This window comes from Priapulus caudatus, unplaced genomic scaffold (assembly GCF_000485595.1).
Source record: "Priapulus caudatus unplaced genomic scaffold, Priapulus_caudatus-5.0.1 Scaffold399, whole genome shotgun sequence".
Lineage (NCBI taxonomy): Eukaryota > Metazoa > Priapulida > Priapulimorpha > Priapulimorphida > Priapulidae > Priapulus > Priapulus caudatus.
This window is the reverse complement of record NW_014577460.1, coordinates 96,328-114,433: the sequence shown is the minus strand read 5'-3', so window position 1 is coordinate 114,433 and position 18,106 is coordinate 96,328. Positions and strand designations below refer to the sequence as shown.

Genomic DNA, 18,106 nt, shown 5'->3' with positions numbered 1-18,106 from the left:
CCTACATGAATCAAGCGTCAAACTGCGGGGACATATAAATGCACACAGGACTTCCCCCAGCTGATAGTATATACGCAATTACAGTGTTTTTAATTGGGTAGCGATAGGTCGATTGATCTGTGCTGCGCTGCGGCGTTTCACCTTCAGATGTCCTTCAGCGGAAAATGATCTAGTTCTCTCGCTCTTAAAAGATACCGTGTCACACTGTCATTGGTCCGCTTGTTATTGTTAATATCGGAGTTATTAACGTGTTGTTAGTCTCTTCCCATCTGTCTCTTCATGATCTGTGTGTTTATTAGTTCCTGTCCCATCCTATTGTAGTTCGTGTGTGTTATTTATCGTGTGTCGTGATGTTATCTGTTATATATGTGTTTTATCGGGCTGTCTTATGTCCGAGCATCCTCTTAAGTAGGTTTTGATGATGGTCGAGATTTTAAGTTTTTTCATTTTTTTGCTTCCTGATGTCTCTAAACCAAAGAGCAATACGGCGCTGACATTAGTATCAACTGTAGAGAGTAGTTACGTAGTCTACACAGGACCCTATATTGCTGGAAGCCTGACTGATGGCTTCCTATAACCAACCCATTTATAAATCGAATATAGATATAGATTAAACGATATCGAAACTCAACGATCTACTGCTCCACTCATCCTTGTAGAGCGATTAATATTGCGAGTATTAGAACATCTAGAAAGTCATATCGCTCTAGAACACAATACTCCACTTTCGAGAATTCTTCGCGCCGTCAGTCGCAGTCAAGTCGGACGGGCGACGACTTTAAAAAATGCTACACTCCGCGAGGTGCTCGTTCTTCGACAGTTTGATGAAAACGTTATCTGCTTCAATCTTCTGCGATTTTGCCTTCCACCCGCACGATTTTTACGGGAAACACGTAGTAGCTATATACGTATAGTAGTATAACACGTATAGTAGCTTGGGCTGAGGTTGCCGGACCCTATCTGGTATATACCCTTTCAGTAGTCTAGCGTTAATGCGCCTTCTGGGAACTTAGAATTACTCTAGTATAGCTCTCCGGGTTGCCGGTATAGGCAAGCCACCCCAGCACGGCAAGGGATGCAGCATTAGTGGTAGACACACTCACGCGTAGCGTGTCTCCTGACAACAACACATGTACGCATCTCCTGTTATGTTCCCCGCCCCCACACATCTACGCGAAAATATACGCGTATGCGTTTTCGTCATATCACTTTGTTCATGAAAGGTATGACTTTGTTCATCAAATGTGTAACGTTGTCCATCAAATGTGTAACTTTGTTCATCAAATGTGTAACTTAGTTCATCAAATGTATAACTTTGTTCGTCAGATGTGTAACTTTGTCCATCAAATGTGTAACTTTGTTCATCAAATTATGTGTAACTTTGTTCATCAAATGTATAACTTTGTTCATCAAATGTATAACGTTGTTCATCAAATGTGTAACTTTGTTCATCAAATGTGTAACTTTGTCCATCAAATGTATTTATTTTTTCATCCAATGTATAACTTTGTTTATCAAATGTGTAACTTTGTTTGTGATGAGAAATGAAATGATAATGAGTTTCTGTCGTGGACTTTGCAGCAGGCGAGAAAGCTAGAGGAGAAACTGCAGGTGGCGCTGGAGTGTCTGCTTGCCGACGAGGATGATCACGTGCGTAGGGCGTCTGCCATAACCCTCTACAGCATCGACAGACAACGCCCTCTGGTGAGAGAATAACAAACATGTCAGACAGACGCTGCTGCCACCTGTTGAATAGCGTCACAGTTATTTTCGCCATTGAGAAAAAAATTGACAGTGAAAGATTTAACTATAGTATTTTGCAGCTTATAAGATGCTCCGATGCATTAGGTGCACTCCCAAATTAAAAAAAAGGTAATGATCTAAACAAACAAAATTGAGGGCATAAGGTCATACGCTACTACCACTACCACTTCCACTACCACTACCACTACCACTTTATGCGCACCATAAATTAAGCTGCACTCTTGTTATTTCCCGTGTTATAAACCCCTAAAATTCCCACTATGTCATAAGCCCCCCTCATCAATAGCAATTGTTCACATATACTTTTTATAATGTAGGTTATTCTGCTCAGGTGTATAATACATCCTGTCCTATAGTTACGAGATCTTGGCTATAATAACTTTTGCTACACCAACCTTCAGTTTATCGGATGCGAGGTGGTTTTTTTAGACATTTTGTGCGTTCTATAATCGGCCTAATTACCGCAATTTATTCAATTTTGTAATTTTAATTAAAATTTTAATTCGATGTAATCCATTTTAGTCGGGAATTGTTCGTCTGGCGCGGTCCCGTTTAATAATTTTTACCCGTTTTTTTTTCCATTACAGTCAATATCGGCAGTTAATTGCGCTGTAGATAGGCCTAATCTGTTCTACATTATCTTCAGTTTTGCAACCCTTCAAGACTTACATCAGTGAGATCGGATCACCGTTTAATCTGCTCATAGAAAGTTTTAAATGTCACAATTAACTAATTTTGGAACTTATCGGATTTTCTATGGATTGTACAACTTTTCACCTCACACAGGAGTGCGACACGCGCACACACGGACACACACCCACACACACGGGCGCGCACGCGCGCGTACACACGCAGACACACACATACACACACACACACACACACACACACCCACCACACACACACACACACACACACACACACACACACACACACACACACACACACACACACACACACACACACACACACACACACACACACACACATGCTAGCGTGACACACTCGACCACTACCTACGTGTGTTTCAGGCTGAGCAGATCTTGCGACGACACGCTTGGCCGCGAGCAGCAAAACGTCGACCGGCTGGACACCGTGCGGGAAGCAGTGCTCGCTCACCGAGCGCCGCGTCTGCGTGACGTCACCTATCGTCAACGAGCTGCTGGCCGCCCGCGACGGATGCGCGGCGACGATCGTTCCTAGCGGTGCCCGGCGGCGACGTCACTTCTCGCTCGCTGAGTTCCGCAATTACGTCTAAGCGCACGTCCCCTGGGTGGGCTGGTGGTGAGCGGTGGTCGGTGGTAGTGGCGCGGTGGGTGTGGGTGGTGTGGTGGTGGTGGTGGGTGGTGGTGGTGGTGGCTGGTGGTGAAGGTGGCTGGTGGATGTGCGGGGTTGATGTCTGTTGTTGTTTGGTGTGGTGGTGGGCGGTGAGGTGGTGGTGATTGTGGTGATTGTGGTGGTGGTGGTGGTGATGTAGCTGGTGCGTGCGTGGTGGCGATGGTGTGTACGTTTGTGAATGGTGTGATAGTGCGGAATATTTTTAACAAAGTCTTTTCATGGGAACAAAATTAAAGCGAAGAAGAAACGGCGATTATTGCGGTCTTGTCAGATTGCAGCGGCCTATGATAATGACATGGCATATCACATAGACACATACAGTGTCTGTATCAGCGTCTACAACCCCACAACCATCGACAATGCACAACCAACACCGTTGTTTGCTAATTCCAGAATCTTCGATACTCTGCAACCATCCGCCTACCGCTCCCTAGCTTCCACTTAAATTTGTCGCAGCTAGCCCATCCGTGCTGAAGTAGGCGCAATACGGGTCCGTGTGTCTCCCCTAACCGACCGAGTGTTCTCGCTAATTTACATCGACTTATGTCCCTGGGCAACGCGTTAACTCGCGCGTTCCGTTTCTGAATAGCAGCACCACCGCTGGCCGTCTTTAAGGTTCATTTCCTAGTTTACCCCTAGTCAGAGGCCTTATGCAAACGTAATAAGAGCGCCAAATCTGCAAATTATGAAAGACCTTTTTTAAGGTCAAATCTGGGGTTCAAATATGTTCCTTCACTCTAAGAATTTTTTTTGAGGACCCAAAAATTTGAACCGCCGGAAACACCGCCCCCCCCCTAATGGGCCCGTAAGAGCCCGAAACTGTTTATTTGCCATATCTTTTGCCACTTCTTCTGGTCGATTTAACAAAGTTAGAAGTCCGATTTAACAGGGGTTTTTAAGGCATCAAGGAATCGATTGGAAAGTGGCTTTGGAACCTAAAATTTCTTATAAGGTCACGTGATAGCGTTCCTTCGGTTCACCTCCGCGGGCCGAAAGTTTTTACATATCTCGGCATTTCCTCAAAAGTTTCAATTGGGTTTTGAGGTCAAGGATTATTAGATAACCCATGATACACTTTCAGACTCTGGAAAATTTGGTTTTACCTGTAGTAAGTACACGTAGTCAAAATTGACAGACTGACAGTCCGCAACTACGTCCTCCGTCACTTGTTACAACACAAGCCCACAACTGACTGGCATATAATCCTCTACATGTTTTTCAATTATTCAAGATTTGTGCACTTCCTGGTCAGTGGCAGGCAAGAAAGAACATGAAAACCATTGTGTCTTAGCAATTCTCATTTTGCATGACTGGCACTTGAGTGTTGGCAGCGACAAAATCGCCAGTCAACGCATCTCGAGGTTTGGTCTTGCTGCGTTCGGCGTCACATTGAATGTGGGGTTGGTTTTTGATTAGTTTTCCAATCCAACACACATCTCCAAGCAGGAGGGCTGGGGATCTGAGTGAGGGTGTTACCCCATAAAATGCCATAAGGCAATTTGCATTCTCTTAAGATAACCCCTGACCAAGCAAAGAACACAACAATAGAATCAAATCAACGGCTGGGTAACATTGATTCTCGTAAATTGCGTGGACAAAGAAATATTTCGGTAAAGCTATAAACTCTGCACTGCCAGATAATTCAGCAATATTTGTCTGCAATAGAGGGCTACATTTAGTCAAGGGTCAGCAAGGAGATCACCCTTCCTTTAACCCAAAGTTCCTATCACGACTGTCGAAAAGTCACATAAAAATTCTTATCAATCCATTTACCCTCAGAATTGTTTTGGAAGACCTGAATTCCTCCTATATCCTCCCAGAGTCAATTGTCGGATGAATGCAGGAAGGGTGTTTCACAATTGGACGTGACAACAGTATGTATGAGTTTTCCGTCGTACTAGATCTCTATAGAAGTGATAGAGTGTTATGCAAAATGCAAAGGTAACCAAAGAACATGCTGAAGCTTCCATCCAAGCAAGTGCCGATTGATGTTCCGGAATTGAATGAAACCCTCCGCATCAAGGTCAACCCAGCAACTGCGTTCAACAAGATTTCGAGAGATGCCTTGCCAGAACCGTAAATCGGCAGACAAGAAACTTTTTCGGGGGCAATAACCGATTAACCTGAAGTGCTTCATCAAAAAGGATGATCCCCTTATCATAGTCAAGTCACAAGATTTTGGCATGACATCCACGAAAACGCGGTTACACCAAGATCCAACAAATGTCAAGAGGTCTCCGTTGCCTGACCTTTTTCAGTGATCATCCGAGACCGCAGGCTGGCAGTCCCTTTCCAGAGGGTGTCAAACCTTACAATTGAATTTGTCTCCAGGTCCACTGCAAGAGCGATTGAGAAACACTGCAAACGCCTGGGCGGCCGTCTCGAAGCAATATTGTAGCAGACCCGTAATACACCGTTAAGCATCAAAGAGCCCCACCCGCTCGGAAAGGAAGTACAAAGGTTCAGGACAGCAAAGTTTAATTTTACTGGTGATAGCAACTGTCCCCGAAGGATTTGTCCAAATCTTTCTCACAGATTTGATCAGAGACAAGACCAGACTTAATGGCATATTGCGGAAAGCTGTGGTCACCCATACCTCCTGGTCCTGTGAAAAAGATTTTGTGTCAATAATGGGTCTTGAAAATGGTTCTAACAAATGCATGGTGAAGGACTAATTATACATGCCAAGATGGAAGACGCCTAGAAGTAGCGGCGACAACAATGAGGTGGTGCCAATGTAATCTGACATGTGCATGTAGGTTTATCGCGATTGACTGTACGGACAGTCTGAATTCGAACGGTCATGTCCATTCTTCTCGGCCTTTATGCCACAGTTTCCAGATCCGACCCTGACTTTGGCTTCATGTTGATTTAAACCCTGGAAAGAACGAGGAAGAACATTCCTGTCATGTTTGTATGAGTCAACTAGGCGGATGGTACTGTCTGGCTTGACCTTGCCATTCTTCCAATGCTTTCACGTGGCGGCCGTGAATTCTGAACTGGCTCTTTCTACAAGCTGACCAAGAGAATGTGGGTTTCTCATGGAATAAGTGCTCGATGAGGGATGAAACCGACACGAAAGGCAGTTAAACAACTAAGCTGGTATCGCCCAGCGATCTAACAGTAATCCTCATGGCAAGTAGAAAGAGTACTTGTGGGATTTTTGTGTGCTATGTTAATACTCAAAGAGGGCTGTGTACCAAGATTTAATGAAATGCGGTGCTCACAGTGTTCCAGGCCTCAGAGTTCTGATGAGTTGAAAGGACCTCCCACCTTCATTGGATTCCTTCAGACTGCGCGTAACGTTCGTCAGCGCCGTATGATAGGCAGCGATGGGTGTTGGGATATAACACCTCACCTCAGAATCCACCACCTCCTCTTGAGATGTGTGGATTAGAAACTCCAATCAGAACCAACTTCACATTCAATAGTACCACGGAGCGCAGCCAGAGCACAAACCTGCAGATCCGTGACTCAAGTGCAGTCATGCAATGCGCTAATAACAATTTGTCATGTTGCCGTTTCTTTACTGGCACTTTGTCGACAGGAAGTGCACAATATCACTAATTGAAAGATGTACAGGATGATATTCAGTCCAGTGTGGGCTGTGGTATTGTATACAAGTGGACCGAGGACGATTGGCGGACTGTCAGTCTGTCAGATTTTGACTACGGTGTACTGCTACCGAAAGTGAGAACCGAATTTCCAGAGTCTGATAAGTGTATCATGTGTGTATCTATATAAATTATTTGACCTCAGAAAACCCTCAAAATTGATCTAACTTTTTGAGAAAATAGCCGAGATATGTAAAAACCTATTTTCGGGCCGGACGAGGTGAACGCGCGAAAGGAACGATATTTCGTGACCCTTAACAATTTAGGTTTCAAACCACGTCCAATCGATTCCTGATGTTTAAAAACCCCTAAATACGACGTCTAACTTTGTTCAAATCGACCAAAAAGAAGGCAAAGATATGGCAAATAAGTTTCGGTCCCTTACCGAGGCCATATGGGGGGCGGGGTGTTTCCCAGGGTCCTAAATTTTTTGGGCTCCTCAAGAAAAATACTTCAGTTGAGGAACATATGAACCAGATTTGATACCCAAAAAATGTCTTTCATAATTTGGCAGAATAGAATGTGCTAAAGCGTCCTGATACTCCTAACTATCATGCCCGTTAAGCCGCGGTCGAAGCTTGATAGAGAGTGCGCGTTGTGTGCGTGCTGTGTTTAGTGTAATACACGTGGTGGTTTTTCAGTGCAAGTTCAATGTGTGGGTGTGTGTGTGTGTTGTGTGTGTGTGTGTGTGTGTGTGTGTGTGTGTAGTGTATGGTTGTGCTATTTTATTGCGGTCCGCGTGCGGCGTGCGCGTGTGTGTATGTTTGTGTAATACCACCGGGGTGTTTTTTAAGTGTAATGCGTGTGTACGTGTGCGTGTGTCCGTGTGCGTGTGCGTGTGCGTGTGTGTGTGAGAGAGAGAGAGAGAGAGAGTGGTGGTTGTGGTGTGTGTGTGTCGTGCGCGGCACGCGTGTGACAGCGTCGCTGTGTGTGCGCGCGCCGAATGTTGTGTGCGCGCGTGCACGCGTGCGTGTGTGTGTGCGCGCGCGTGTGTGTTTGTGTAATGCTACCGGGGTGTTTTTCAAGTGAGATGGCCTTGACTATATTGGTTAGAGCTGACGCCGGTTTTTACGCGGTTCAATTTCTACATAAATTCATTCGTGTGAAATCGCAGGCATACATAGAAACACGAAGGAGATGATATTGCGGAATAATAAAAAAAAATTCTCTATTAATTTTTTACTTTCATCTCTCATGCCTGCGTGTAATGGGATTAGTTTAGTGTGAACGTAGCCTAGGTCTTCATTTTAAATTCGCGAAATGTGATATGAACTCTCGCTTAGCAGAGAACGAATAATTTCGCATTTGCGCTTTCTCGTTGTTTGTCGTGAAAACTGAATGAAATCGAGGTTTCGCGCAAGTAGGAAATCGTCGAATGTTCATTTTGTATTTTGAGTGGTCTCAGTTGCGAGTTGCCATTTTTATTACTTTATTCAAATGCTACACGAAAGATCGTCGTGTATATGAGAGCAGACCACTATTAAATCCTTCATAGGATCCTATACTTGAGAATTGAATTTCAGGAGCTGAAAAATAGTATTTCGACCGTTTTCGGCCGAGTGGCAATATTAAAGCTAGGTAGCCATGTACTTCAGCTGTGCACCATTAGAGTTATGACATATGTTGTCCGGCGTTTTAAAAAAATATCGCGAATTTACTAACCGACACCACATTTGTGCCTGAAAAACAGCCGCGCAGTCGAATGGGGGCCGTACATTGAAAGAATTCGTTTTAAATTACCAGTAACTATCCACCCATCTCAATGTGCATGTCATTGCCACACACGATAGCCAACCTAAAGAATGCAACCACAGAACGTCACGTCAGCACGAGCTGCGGGCCCTCCGATTGGTCGGCCGATGACGCGTCACATCCTCTAACCGAACAGGGTAATGAACCGGTAGTGATTTAATAGTGGTCACGTGTCATATGTCGACTTTCGGTCACCTTTCAAAATTGGGCAGAAGAGATGCGCCTACTATAACGTATTTCTCCCCCTCTTACGGAAGAAAAAAAAATACATAGAAAAAACAAGAAATGGAGGGTACATGTGTAGCACGAACATACCTGTGTTTGGTGTGAGTGGTTGCAATTTACTTGTTCAATTGCAATTCAAATGTCAAATAGTGAAAGTTCAGCAAAATGAAATGGATTTATTTGTATTTCGCATAATTAAGTTTCCTTGCCGGATACCCATACATTAGCTAATAGAGTTTCTGTGGAGGAATTACAGCATTATAATGCACAATACGTGCCGTCTGTGTCGCTAATAATTATATTAAACTAGAAAGCAGCCAATAGCCACTAGTGTCATAGTACCCTAGACTAATAGTTTTTAGCTTAGTTTTAGTTTCCTTTTCAGAATTTACACCTAACAATAACATTAGAAAAACTAGACAGAGGGCACTCACGGAGAGTGCATACCTCCGCCAGCATGTACCATGTATGTGTTACGAGCTGGCTCGCCGCTCGCTGCTGGCTGCTGCTGACTGACTTGCCTGCTGCTGACTCGCCGCTCGCTGGTGGCGGCTGCTGACTTGCCGCTCGCTGGTGGTTGCTGCTGACTCACTCGCCTGCTGCTGACTCGCCACTCGCTGACTCGACGCGCTATCGATCGCGCTGCGCGGACTGGACACACACACACACACACACACACACACACACACACACACACGAGACCGATTACATTACCTCTCCTCCACTCCGTTACTCCGTTAACTCCGTGGGCGGAGGTAATAACGAGAAAACGGGAAATGATGACAGGTTATTAAATATATTACACTATTAACTAATTAATTAATTAATTATTAACTAATTAATTAAACTATTGTCTAGAATAAATTAACGTTCTGTACATTCATGTCAGTAAGTATGATTGCATAATCTAAAAATTTCTTGAAATTTTAATGAAGGTAATGTTTATTATTGCTTATGCTTATGTAGACACGTTAAGGTTACCTCTGTTACTAAAGTTTTGAAACGCAGATCCATATGCGTAGCTAATTCATTTCGCCTGGGGTGTTGCAAAGTCACACGCGGTTAGTATTCTGGCAATTCACCGTAGGCAGTTCACTATTAGCCATTGGCATTGTAATGGCAACTAGACAGAGGGCACTCACGGAGTGCATACCTCCGCCAGCGACATACGCCATACGCCCCATGTAACATGTATGTGTTACGAGCTGGCTCGCCGCTCGCTCGCTCGCTGGCTGGCTGGCTGACTCGACGCGCTAATATCGATCGCGCGAACACACTAAAGCCTAGTGCACACACCCGAGCAAAACGGGAAATTTTGTTTTCCAGCGTTTCGCGTTCTGCTCGGCGAGCAAGCGCACACACGCCACCCTACACAGCACACAGCTGAGCAAAACATACAGAAACACTGCGTACAGCGCCGCTGTCACATGTCCTCAAAAATAGCCATCCAATGGACATCCAATTTTGTGTGTCATGTGATATTTTTAAGGATATTGATTGGAGACCGTCTGTGGCGTTTCGCTGTGTAGTTGTTCGTAGTTGTTGTGTAGTGTGTTGTTGTTGCTCGCCGAGCAGAACGCGAAACGCTAGAAAACAAAATTTCCAGTTTTGCTCGGGTGTGTGCGTTGTGCTTAACACACGAGAGCGATCACATAACCTCCGTTGGGCGGAGGTAACTACGTTGGTCTGTGGTTGAGCAACTGCCCTTTTGTCTCCCCCTGTCTGCTGGCTATGGCTGTGAGATAGGTATGTGTATATCACACATCATTCGCATCATATAACCGTGGGCGGAATAAGGGTTAGAAATGATCAATTCCGATGCATTTACACGCGCGCACACACGCACGCACGCACGCGCGCACGCACGCACACCCAGACACACACACACACACACACACATATATATCATATAGTAGTATAGTATCGCTAGCGCGATAGAAATAGATAGAGAGAGACAGAGAGAGATAGATAGAGAGAGAAGAGAGAGAGAGAGAGAGAGAGAGAGAGAGAGAGAGAGAGAGAAGAGAGAGAGAGAGAAAGGGAGAGAGCGGGAGAGAGAAAGAGAGAGCAAAAGAAGGTCTCTACTTACACTACTTACTCTACTCACAGCCATTGGTGAGCGGCATAGTTGCAGAGCAGTTGAACAGCTCCTGCTGGCGTCATCGCGTTGTTGGATGTAGACTTATTCCCCAGCTGCATGGCCAGTAAATAAGGTACGGTTTTTTAATTACGGGACAGACAGCACTGCGCTTGCACGCACACACACACACGCACGCACGCGCACACACGCACGCACGCACGCTTGCGCGCGCGCACACACACACACCGCCTTGCGAAATAGTCAGGCTGCTTGTTGGGAACGAACCATCACACGTTAGAAAGCATTCGCGTGTATGGTGAAAGTCGCTGCATTTAAGCTCCTCTGAGCCAGTACCGTACACGCTGCATGAAGGAAGAATCTAATTACTTTGGCTAGTGTCTGGAGTTAAAGTTCTGAGTCTAAGTTAGTCGGCTAGATTTTCGAAAGTGTCGCACGAAAGCTGTTGCCTACCTTGCTTTGAACTTGCCTGATATAGCCTAACTTGCTCTGGCCTTGTCTGACTATACTTCGACCTTGCGTGACGTTATATCGACTTTGCTTGACCATAACTGACAATGTTTTAACCTACCCTGATCATATTTCGACATTGCCCGACCTTGTCTGATCTTCCCCAACCTTGCCGACCTTGTCGATTCTTCTCCAACCTGCCCGACCTTGTCTGATCTTCCCCAACCTTGCCCGACCTTGTCTGATCTTCTCCAACCTTGCCCGACCTTGTCTGATCTTCCCCGATTTTGCCCGACCTTACACAACCTCACAGACCTACCCGACCTCGCCCGACCGGTTACCTCTGAGACCTCGCACGACCTTCCCGACCTCGCCCGACCTTTCCCTGATTTTCCCCGACCTTCCCCGACCTTCGGCCGACTTCCTCGACCTTCCCCGAACCTTCTCCACGCACGTCGCCCTGACCTTTCCGACTTCCTCCGGACTTTGCCTCTACCTATCCCGACCTCCCCTACCTTCCCATGCAAACTTTGCTCAAATTTGCCTAACCTCCCCCGACCTTTCCCGACCTTCCCCGACGTTACCCGACCCCGTCTGACATCTTGCCGGACATCCGTCGCAGGACGTCGCGAGCAAGCTGTCGGATCTGATGTGGAACGACTGGAGCACAGCGGTGCGTCACGCCGCCTCGCAGACGCTCGGCCGACTCGGTGAGGGCCGGCACGTGCATAACAACCTGCTGCACCTGCTGCAGGCCGGCAACGAGACGGCACGCGCAGAGGTGCTCGAGAAGATAGGGCGCATAGGTAGGATGGATGGTGGGGATAGTAGGGTGGATGATGGGGGCATAGGGCACATAGGTAGGGTGGATGATGGGGGGATAGGTAGAATGGATCATGGGGGGATAGGGCGCATAGGGAGGATGGATGATGGGGGGATAGGTGCAAGGCTAGGGTGGATTGATGGGGGGATAGGGTGCATAGGTAGGGTAGATGATGGGGGGATAGGGTGCATAGGTAGGATGGATGATGGGGGGATAGGGTGCATAGGTTAGGTGATGTAAAAAATAGGGTGGCTAGGTAGGGCAGACTATCAGGGGTGGGGGGGTGAAATAGGGTAGCTAGGTAGGGTGGCTGCTGGGGTGAAATAGGGTGGATGGGCGACGGATTGGCTATATCCTGGGAGCAAACCCTGATTTTGGCGAACCGCACTGAGAGTAAGTTTTTTTCTTGTTGACTTCTGTAGACCTAGGTTGTGGTCTTTCCACTTTCCTGGGTGATGACCACATCGTCCGTCTACCTGAGCATTCTGTATAACCCTTTGGTTTGAGAGCGTCAACTCAAAAATTGGCGAAAAATAGGGTGGGAAAAACACAAAAGTCTACTAGATCTTTTGTTTTAAAGTCTAATGGATCATGTGACCACTTCAAAATTTTGGTATTTAAGAGCTCTTCTAATGATAGTGAATAATAAGTCACAGAGGTCAAAGGTCACCAATTTGACTTCCCTCGAAATCTCTGAATTAATGCCTTTAGCACCCTGCCTGGCCAAGAACAGGCTCTAAGGTGCTTTTTACTCGCTAAATTTCTGTTCAAAGAGATGCCCGCTATCATTTTAAACCACCCATGTTCAACGATAGTGCCATATTGAGCAACCTATACAAAAAAAGCAAAGTGAGTGCTAAAAAGCTGTTTTGATTACCCGAAAAACGTTGATAACGCTACCAGTAACAGATCTGGTCGATCTAGGAGGCAACCATTGCTCCATCCCACAAATTGCAAGGGGAAATCAAGAGGCTTAGTCCTAGATTTGTGCATATGTGGCCAAACTGACGGGTCAAAGGTCAATACAATACACAGTAACTCAGATCAGTTTTTGATGACATGACGCATCATTTAAATAACCAGCCCATAGTAGCGTCCATTATAGTTCGTTTAAACCCAAAAAAATTCTCATTATTGACGAATCGTCAGGCATCCTAGGTTCCAATGTTGGCACCGTCTACAAGTGTCCTGAGCGAAATAAGAATATGGTAGTCCCATTTTTGGTAAGAAGTGTTTCCAGCTGTCCAACTCTAACCATGCAGCCCTCTCTAGAGACAATCAGGCTGTTAAGCAAGTTAACAAAACATCGGTGTATCCCCAGAAAGCGAGAAGATGGGCATTGCCCATGACCCTGGCAAACACACCACCCAAAAGGATAGTGAATACTCGTAAATTAACTGGCAAATTGCAAGCTGAGGTCAATGTCCAGAACCCTTCCATATTGAAAGAAACCAGATGAGGAATTTGAAACAAAAATGGCCAGACGAGATTCATGGAACCATCTCCCAAGAAGTTGATTAGCAATGACCTGTGAGGCAAGCAGGGAGTATCGCTCATTGGGACAACAATATAACGGACTAAATGCCATTAGTGCACGGGCATTGGTCTGCGAGCGAGCGCGAGATATTGATATCAAGCATGTTCTCGCCCCATGAACTTCACCAGTGCCAAACACGAAGTTAACCACGATGGTATGAGGATTGGCCACAGAACAAGTCACAGCTAAAAGAAGAAGTCTCCAAGTAAACAGTAATCGAGCAGAAAACCAAGCATGACTGATCGTGATGGGATGACGTTCTGCTTTGCTTGGTGATCCACTGCGACGCGAGGCGTACAGTTGAGGGATATGTTCCAAGTGGAAGGCAATGTATTCAAAGACCCTTGAAGATTGATGAGCTGACCTAGTATGTCGACATTACAGAGATTTAGCACGAAATCGTGGCCAGGGAGGAAGAAGAGCACGGCGCCCAGTAAGAGTCTTTCCATCTCACCTGAAGACAATCCCTGCCAGCGGCCAGAGGTTGACCTGACTGTCACTGAAAAACAAAGAACAGATCATCCAAGCATCTATGATGAACTTCTAGGACAGATCTCCCCACAAACGCACAGGCATAACACAACTAGTACTAGCAGCAGAAAGCAACACTCACTTGAAATTCCAAATGCAAAGGATCCTAGGAAGACGTCATGACCTCACAACGACCCATGAGAGAGCGACCAATATTAGTGTCCAACAGGTAATTGCGGGCAGTGAGAGAAGGGAAATCCATTAGCATGTGATGCCGATACACAGATTGTTGTCCCTAACCAGTCTACTAGTAGATCGATGACCTCAAGAGTCCCATCCACATGGAAATCACCAGTGAACCGTAGGGACGAGTGACAATGGTGAGACCGCAAAAAACACCACCAGACATTCGCTTCAAAATCTCCTTCAAGCTCACGCCCTGTAGGTGCCGACACGTCCGCATACTTCCGGCATGGTAAAGAAACGTAAATCAATCCTTAGGGACGCACACCTTGTCTGCAGTTCGACGTAAGCTCGCTTAACTGCTGATGCTAACAACCAAAGGGCCACAACATTCGTATCACATGCTATGGCAAGAAAATATCTCGTGACAGTCACAAGGTGCGCATTCAGCTGGCTTGCTAAGCAAGAGGCAAGGGTCGTCACCGTCGTTCCAACATTTTCACTGCTACCCCTACGTCGAAGCCTCTATAAAAAATGTAAACACCGTCACACTACCACCGCCATTCTTTGCGATCACTCAGGAAAAACAGATCCCCAGCTCCTCTGTTGGACCCCAAGAGGAATTGATGGATGAAGGAAAAGACCAAAGCACACACCTTCACGCTGCAGAAAATGCCTTTTGGCCCCAGAATATATGCCTTCGCTTGATGAAATTGTTGTCGGTGATCGTCCATGCTCCAAAAAGTGGGCCATCGCCGCAAAGCAGTTGGCACTTAACCATGCGGTCACAATGTTGTGTGCTGCTACAGCATGGTGTGGTTCGCTAATAGAGGGCTGATGTTAGAGCTGGAATGAAAGACCTTCTTACCAAAAAATAGGACTACCATATCTTATTTCGCCTGAGACAATAGTAGACAGGCCAACATTTTGACACAGAGCATGCCTTAGTTTATGAAAATACCAAGTATTAATGAGAATCCCATTTATTAGAAAAAACGAATAAATGAGAGCTACCTAGGCTGGTATTAAACGGATGCCAGTCAGTTAAATCGAAAACCAACTGACTGCGTTAACTGTCTACTTGAGACTTTGACCTGTCAAGCTTTGGCAAAACTATGTCAAAATCTAGGACTACCAGCCCTCTGACTGTCCCCATTGCAATATCTGGGGAGCAAATGGCTTGGCTCTAGATCGACCAGATCCTGATACTATAAGCGTTATCAACTTTTGGTAATAAAAACAGCTAATTTAGCACATCCCTTGTCTTCTTTTGTAAACGGTGGTCATACATTCAACATCATGAACATGCGGCAAAGTTTAAAAAGATAGCAGGCCGCATCTCCCTTGAACAACATTTAGGGTAAAAACACCATTATAGCCTGTTCTTGGCCAAGGCAGGAGTGCCTAAAGCAATACGAAGATTTTGAGGAAGGTCAAATCATTGTGCTGACCTTTTGAGCCTCTAGTGACCTAGATTATCACCTATCTTAGAAAGAGAGCCTTAAATACCAACATTTTTGAGTGGACACATGGATCCATTAGCTTTAAAAAAACAGATCCTAGTGAAGACTTCGTTTTCCCACCCCCTAATTTTTCGCCAGTTTGAGGTTGAAGACGCTCTCAAACACAAAAGGAATTATAGAAAATTGCTCAAGTGGTGACGGTGGTCATCCACCTTGAATAGTAAGACCACGACTTAGTCCCTACAAGAACACAAATGAAATAAAACTTTAACTCGCAGCTGCATATGACCCCCTGTCTCCCGGACTAACCTAGGTAGGGCAGCTGATGGAAGAAAATAGGGCGGTTATGTAGGATAGCTGACATTGTTGTAGCATCTGTGTGACATCCGTCCGACATTAATTTCACATCTGTATAAAATATCCTAGCCTGTATGACATCTTTGTGACATGTGTGTGACATTCGTGTGCGACATCCCCATTACATCTCTGGTCGCCCATCTGTCGGCAGGTGTGATGACGGCCAAGCTGCTGCCATCGTTCCTGCGCTGCTTCCAGAGCGAGTTCGTGTCGGTGCGTGTGCGTGCGTGCGAGGCGGCGGCCAGGCTGCTCTCGCGGGAGCCCCGCATCGTAGCTGAGCTGTTAGAGCTAGCCATGTACGACGGCAGCTGGAGGGCAAAGGCACACGCCATCAAAGGTGAGGGGTGAGGGGGGAGGCGGGGGTGGGTCCCGCCCGCCCTGCTCCGTTCCTCAATTTCTCTCTCTCGTTCTCGCTTGTTCTCTCTCGCTTCCCCCTTCTTCTCTGTCTTTCTCGCTCTCTTTCTTTCTCTCTCTATCTTTATCATATACATATATGTATGTGTTATCGCTTCTATCATTGTATGACAGTATGACAGTATGATCAAACCAAAAGAAGTGCAAAACAAAACAGTCAGTATAAACAGCGTAAAAAATAACCATCTTATTAACTACGATTATATGAATACGTGCGAACTTTGACGACTGCCCCCTATAGTATCGCACACTCCTCGCGTGTTTCACAGCGCTCGGTGAACTCGGTGACCCCTCGCCGGACATCCGGGACTGCCTGCTCTGGGCGCTTCGCTTCGAGTCGGCAGCGGGCGTCCGCGCTGAAGCCTGCCACGCCCTCGTGCAGCTGCAAATCACTGACCCAGAGGTCATCAAGGTCATGCTGGATCGTCTGTGGCTGGAGTCGAACGAAGTCGTAGAGAGGTAAGTTTGTAATATTACTTGGTCAATGTTTCACGTTGTAAATTTTGATTATAGTAAAGCTCCTTTACTATATCATTTGCTGCTTACTAAATTGGGCAAGAGAGTTAAGTTTTGGATAATAGTATTATATAGCTCGATCCGGCCCGTTACTATATCCTTTTCTGCTTACTAAATTTGGCAAAAGAGGTAAGTTTGGATAATAGTATGATGTAGCTCCGGCCCGTTACTATATCCTTTGCTGCTTACTAAAATCGGCAAGAGAGGTAATGAATTTGGATGATAGTATGATATCTCCGTTACTATATCCTTTGCTGCTTACTAAATTGGGCAATAACGCTGCAGCGGTATATCGTATAGCAGCGATTCCACAGTGATTTGCATAAATTTACATACTCAGCAGAAGTCGCATGTGAACTCACAGGTGATGAAACGGCGTCAGCGCGCGCATTATAGCAATTAAATATTATAAAGTCTTACGATGTACTGATGTCGCACGTCCTCTGCTACGACATCTGGACATCTGAATAATCGACGTCTGCATTCTAGCTGTGTTGTATTATAGCAGACAAAGCTGGTTAAACTGAAGCGCGATGTAGACGTGTTATATTTATGTGGCTTACCACACGCCATCTTGGCAATGTCCGCAAGGATCAATAACTTCTTTTGGTCCAAGTCTATAATGTGATTGATGCATAGTTATGCCAGCGCGGGATGATTAGGGCATCTGATCACGATTAAGGTAATTAGAAATTAATCATGTAATTAGAAATGATTATTCATCTGTCATCGTCATTCATATATGTATATTACTCATATATCATATGCGCAAAGTATATACAAAGGTTCTATTTAGCAGATATATCTCTCCTCCCCTTTTCGTTGAATCGTACCATCGGTTTGGGATTATCACGCATGATTACGTTCTCCCCACTCTCCCGTAATTAAGCGCGACCTGACACTAATTCGCTCTAGTTTCTTTCGCAACGCTGACTAATGTTAATAGGCCGACGTTACGAGCGATGATGGCATGCACGGGTGTAATTGTAATCCGCATTCAGGGCCTCGTCACGCGGCTGTCATCTCTCCCTGACGACCTGACATTGCACTCGTGAGTGTAAAGCTGGGTTTACGTACACTGCCAACTTTGTGTTGGCGAAT

General features: G+C 45.7%; 1 protein-coding gene across 1 annotated transcript in view; it reads left to right on the top strand.

Annotated features, from left to right (window-relative positions):
* Positions 1-1,225: 1,225 nt before the first annotated feature.
* LOC106809951 (HEAT repeat-containing protein 4-like) overlaps positions 1,226-18,106 on the top strand; it is a 97,598-nt gene continuing 80,717 nt past the window's right edge. Inside the window, exons 1-5 of the mRNA XM_014813193.1 lie at positions 1,226-1,246; positions 1,582-1,704; positions 11,864-12,047; positions 16,227-16,412; positions 16,759-16,948. Of these exons, the coding sequence (XP_014668679.1) occupies positions 1,226-1,246; positions 1,582-1,704; positions 11,864-12,047; positions 16,227-16,412; positions 16,759-16,948 (704 nt within the window). The remainder of the gene's footprint in view (positions 1,247-1,581; positions 1,705-11,863; positions 12,048-16,226; positions 16,413-16,758; positions 16,949-18,106) is intronic.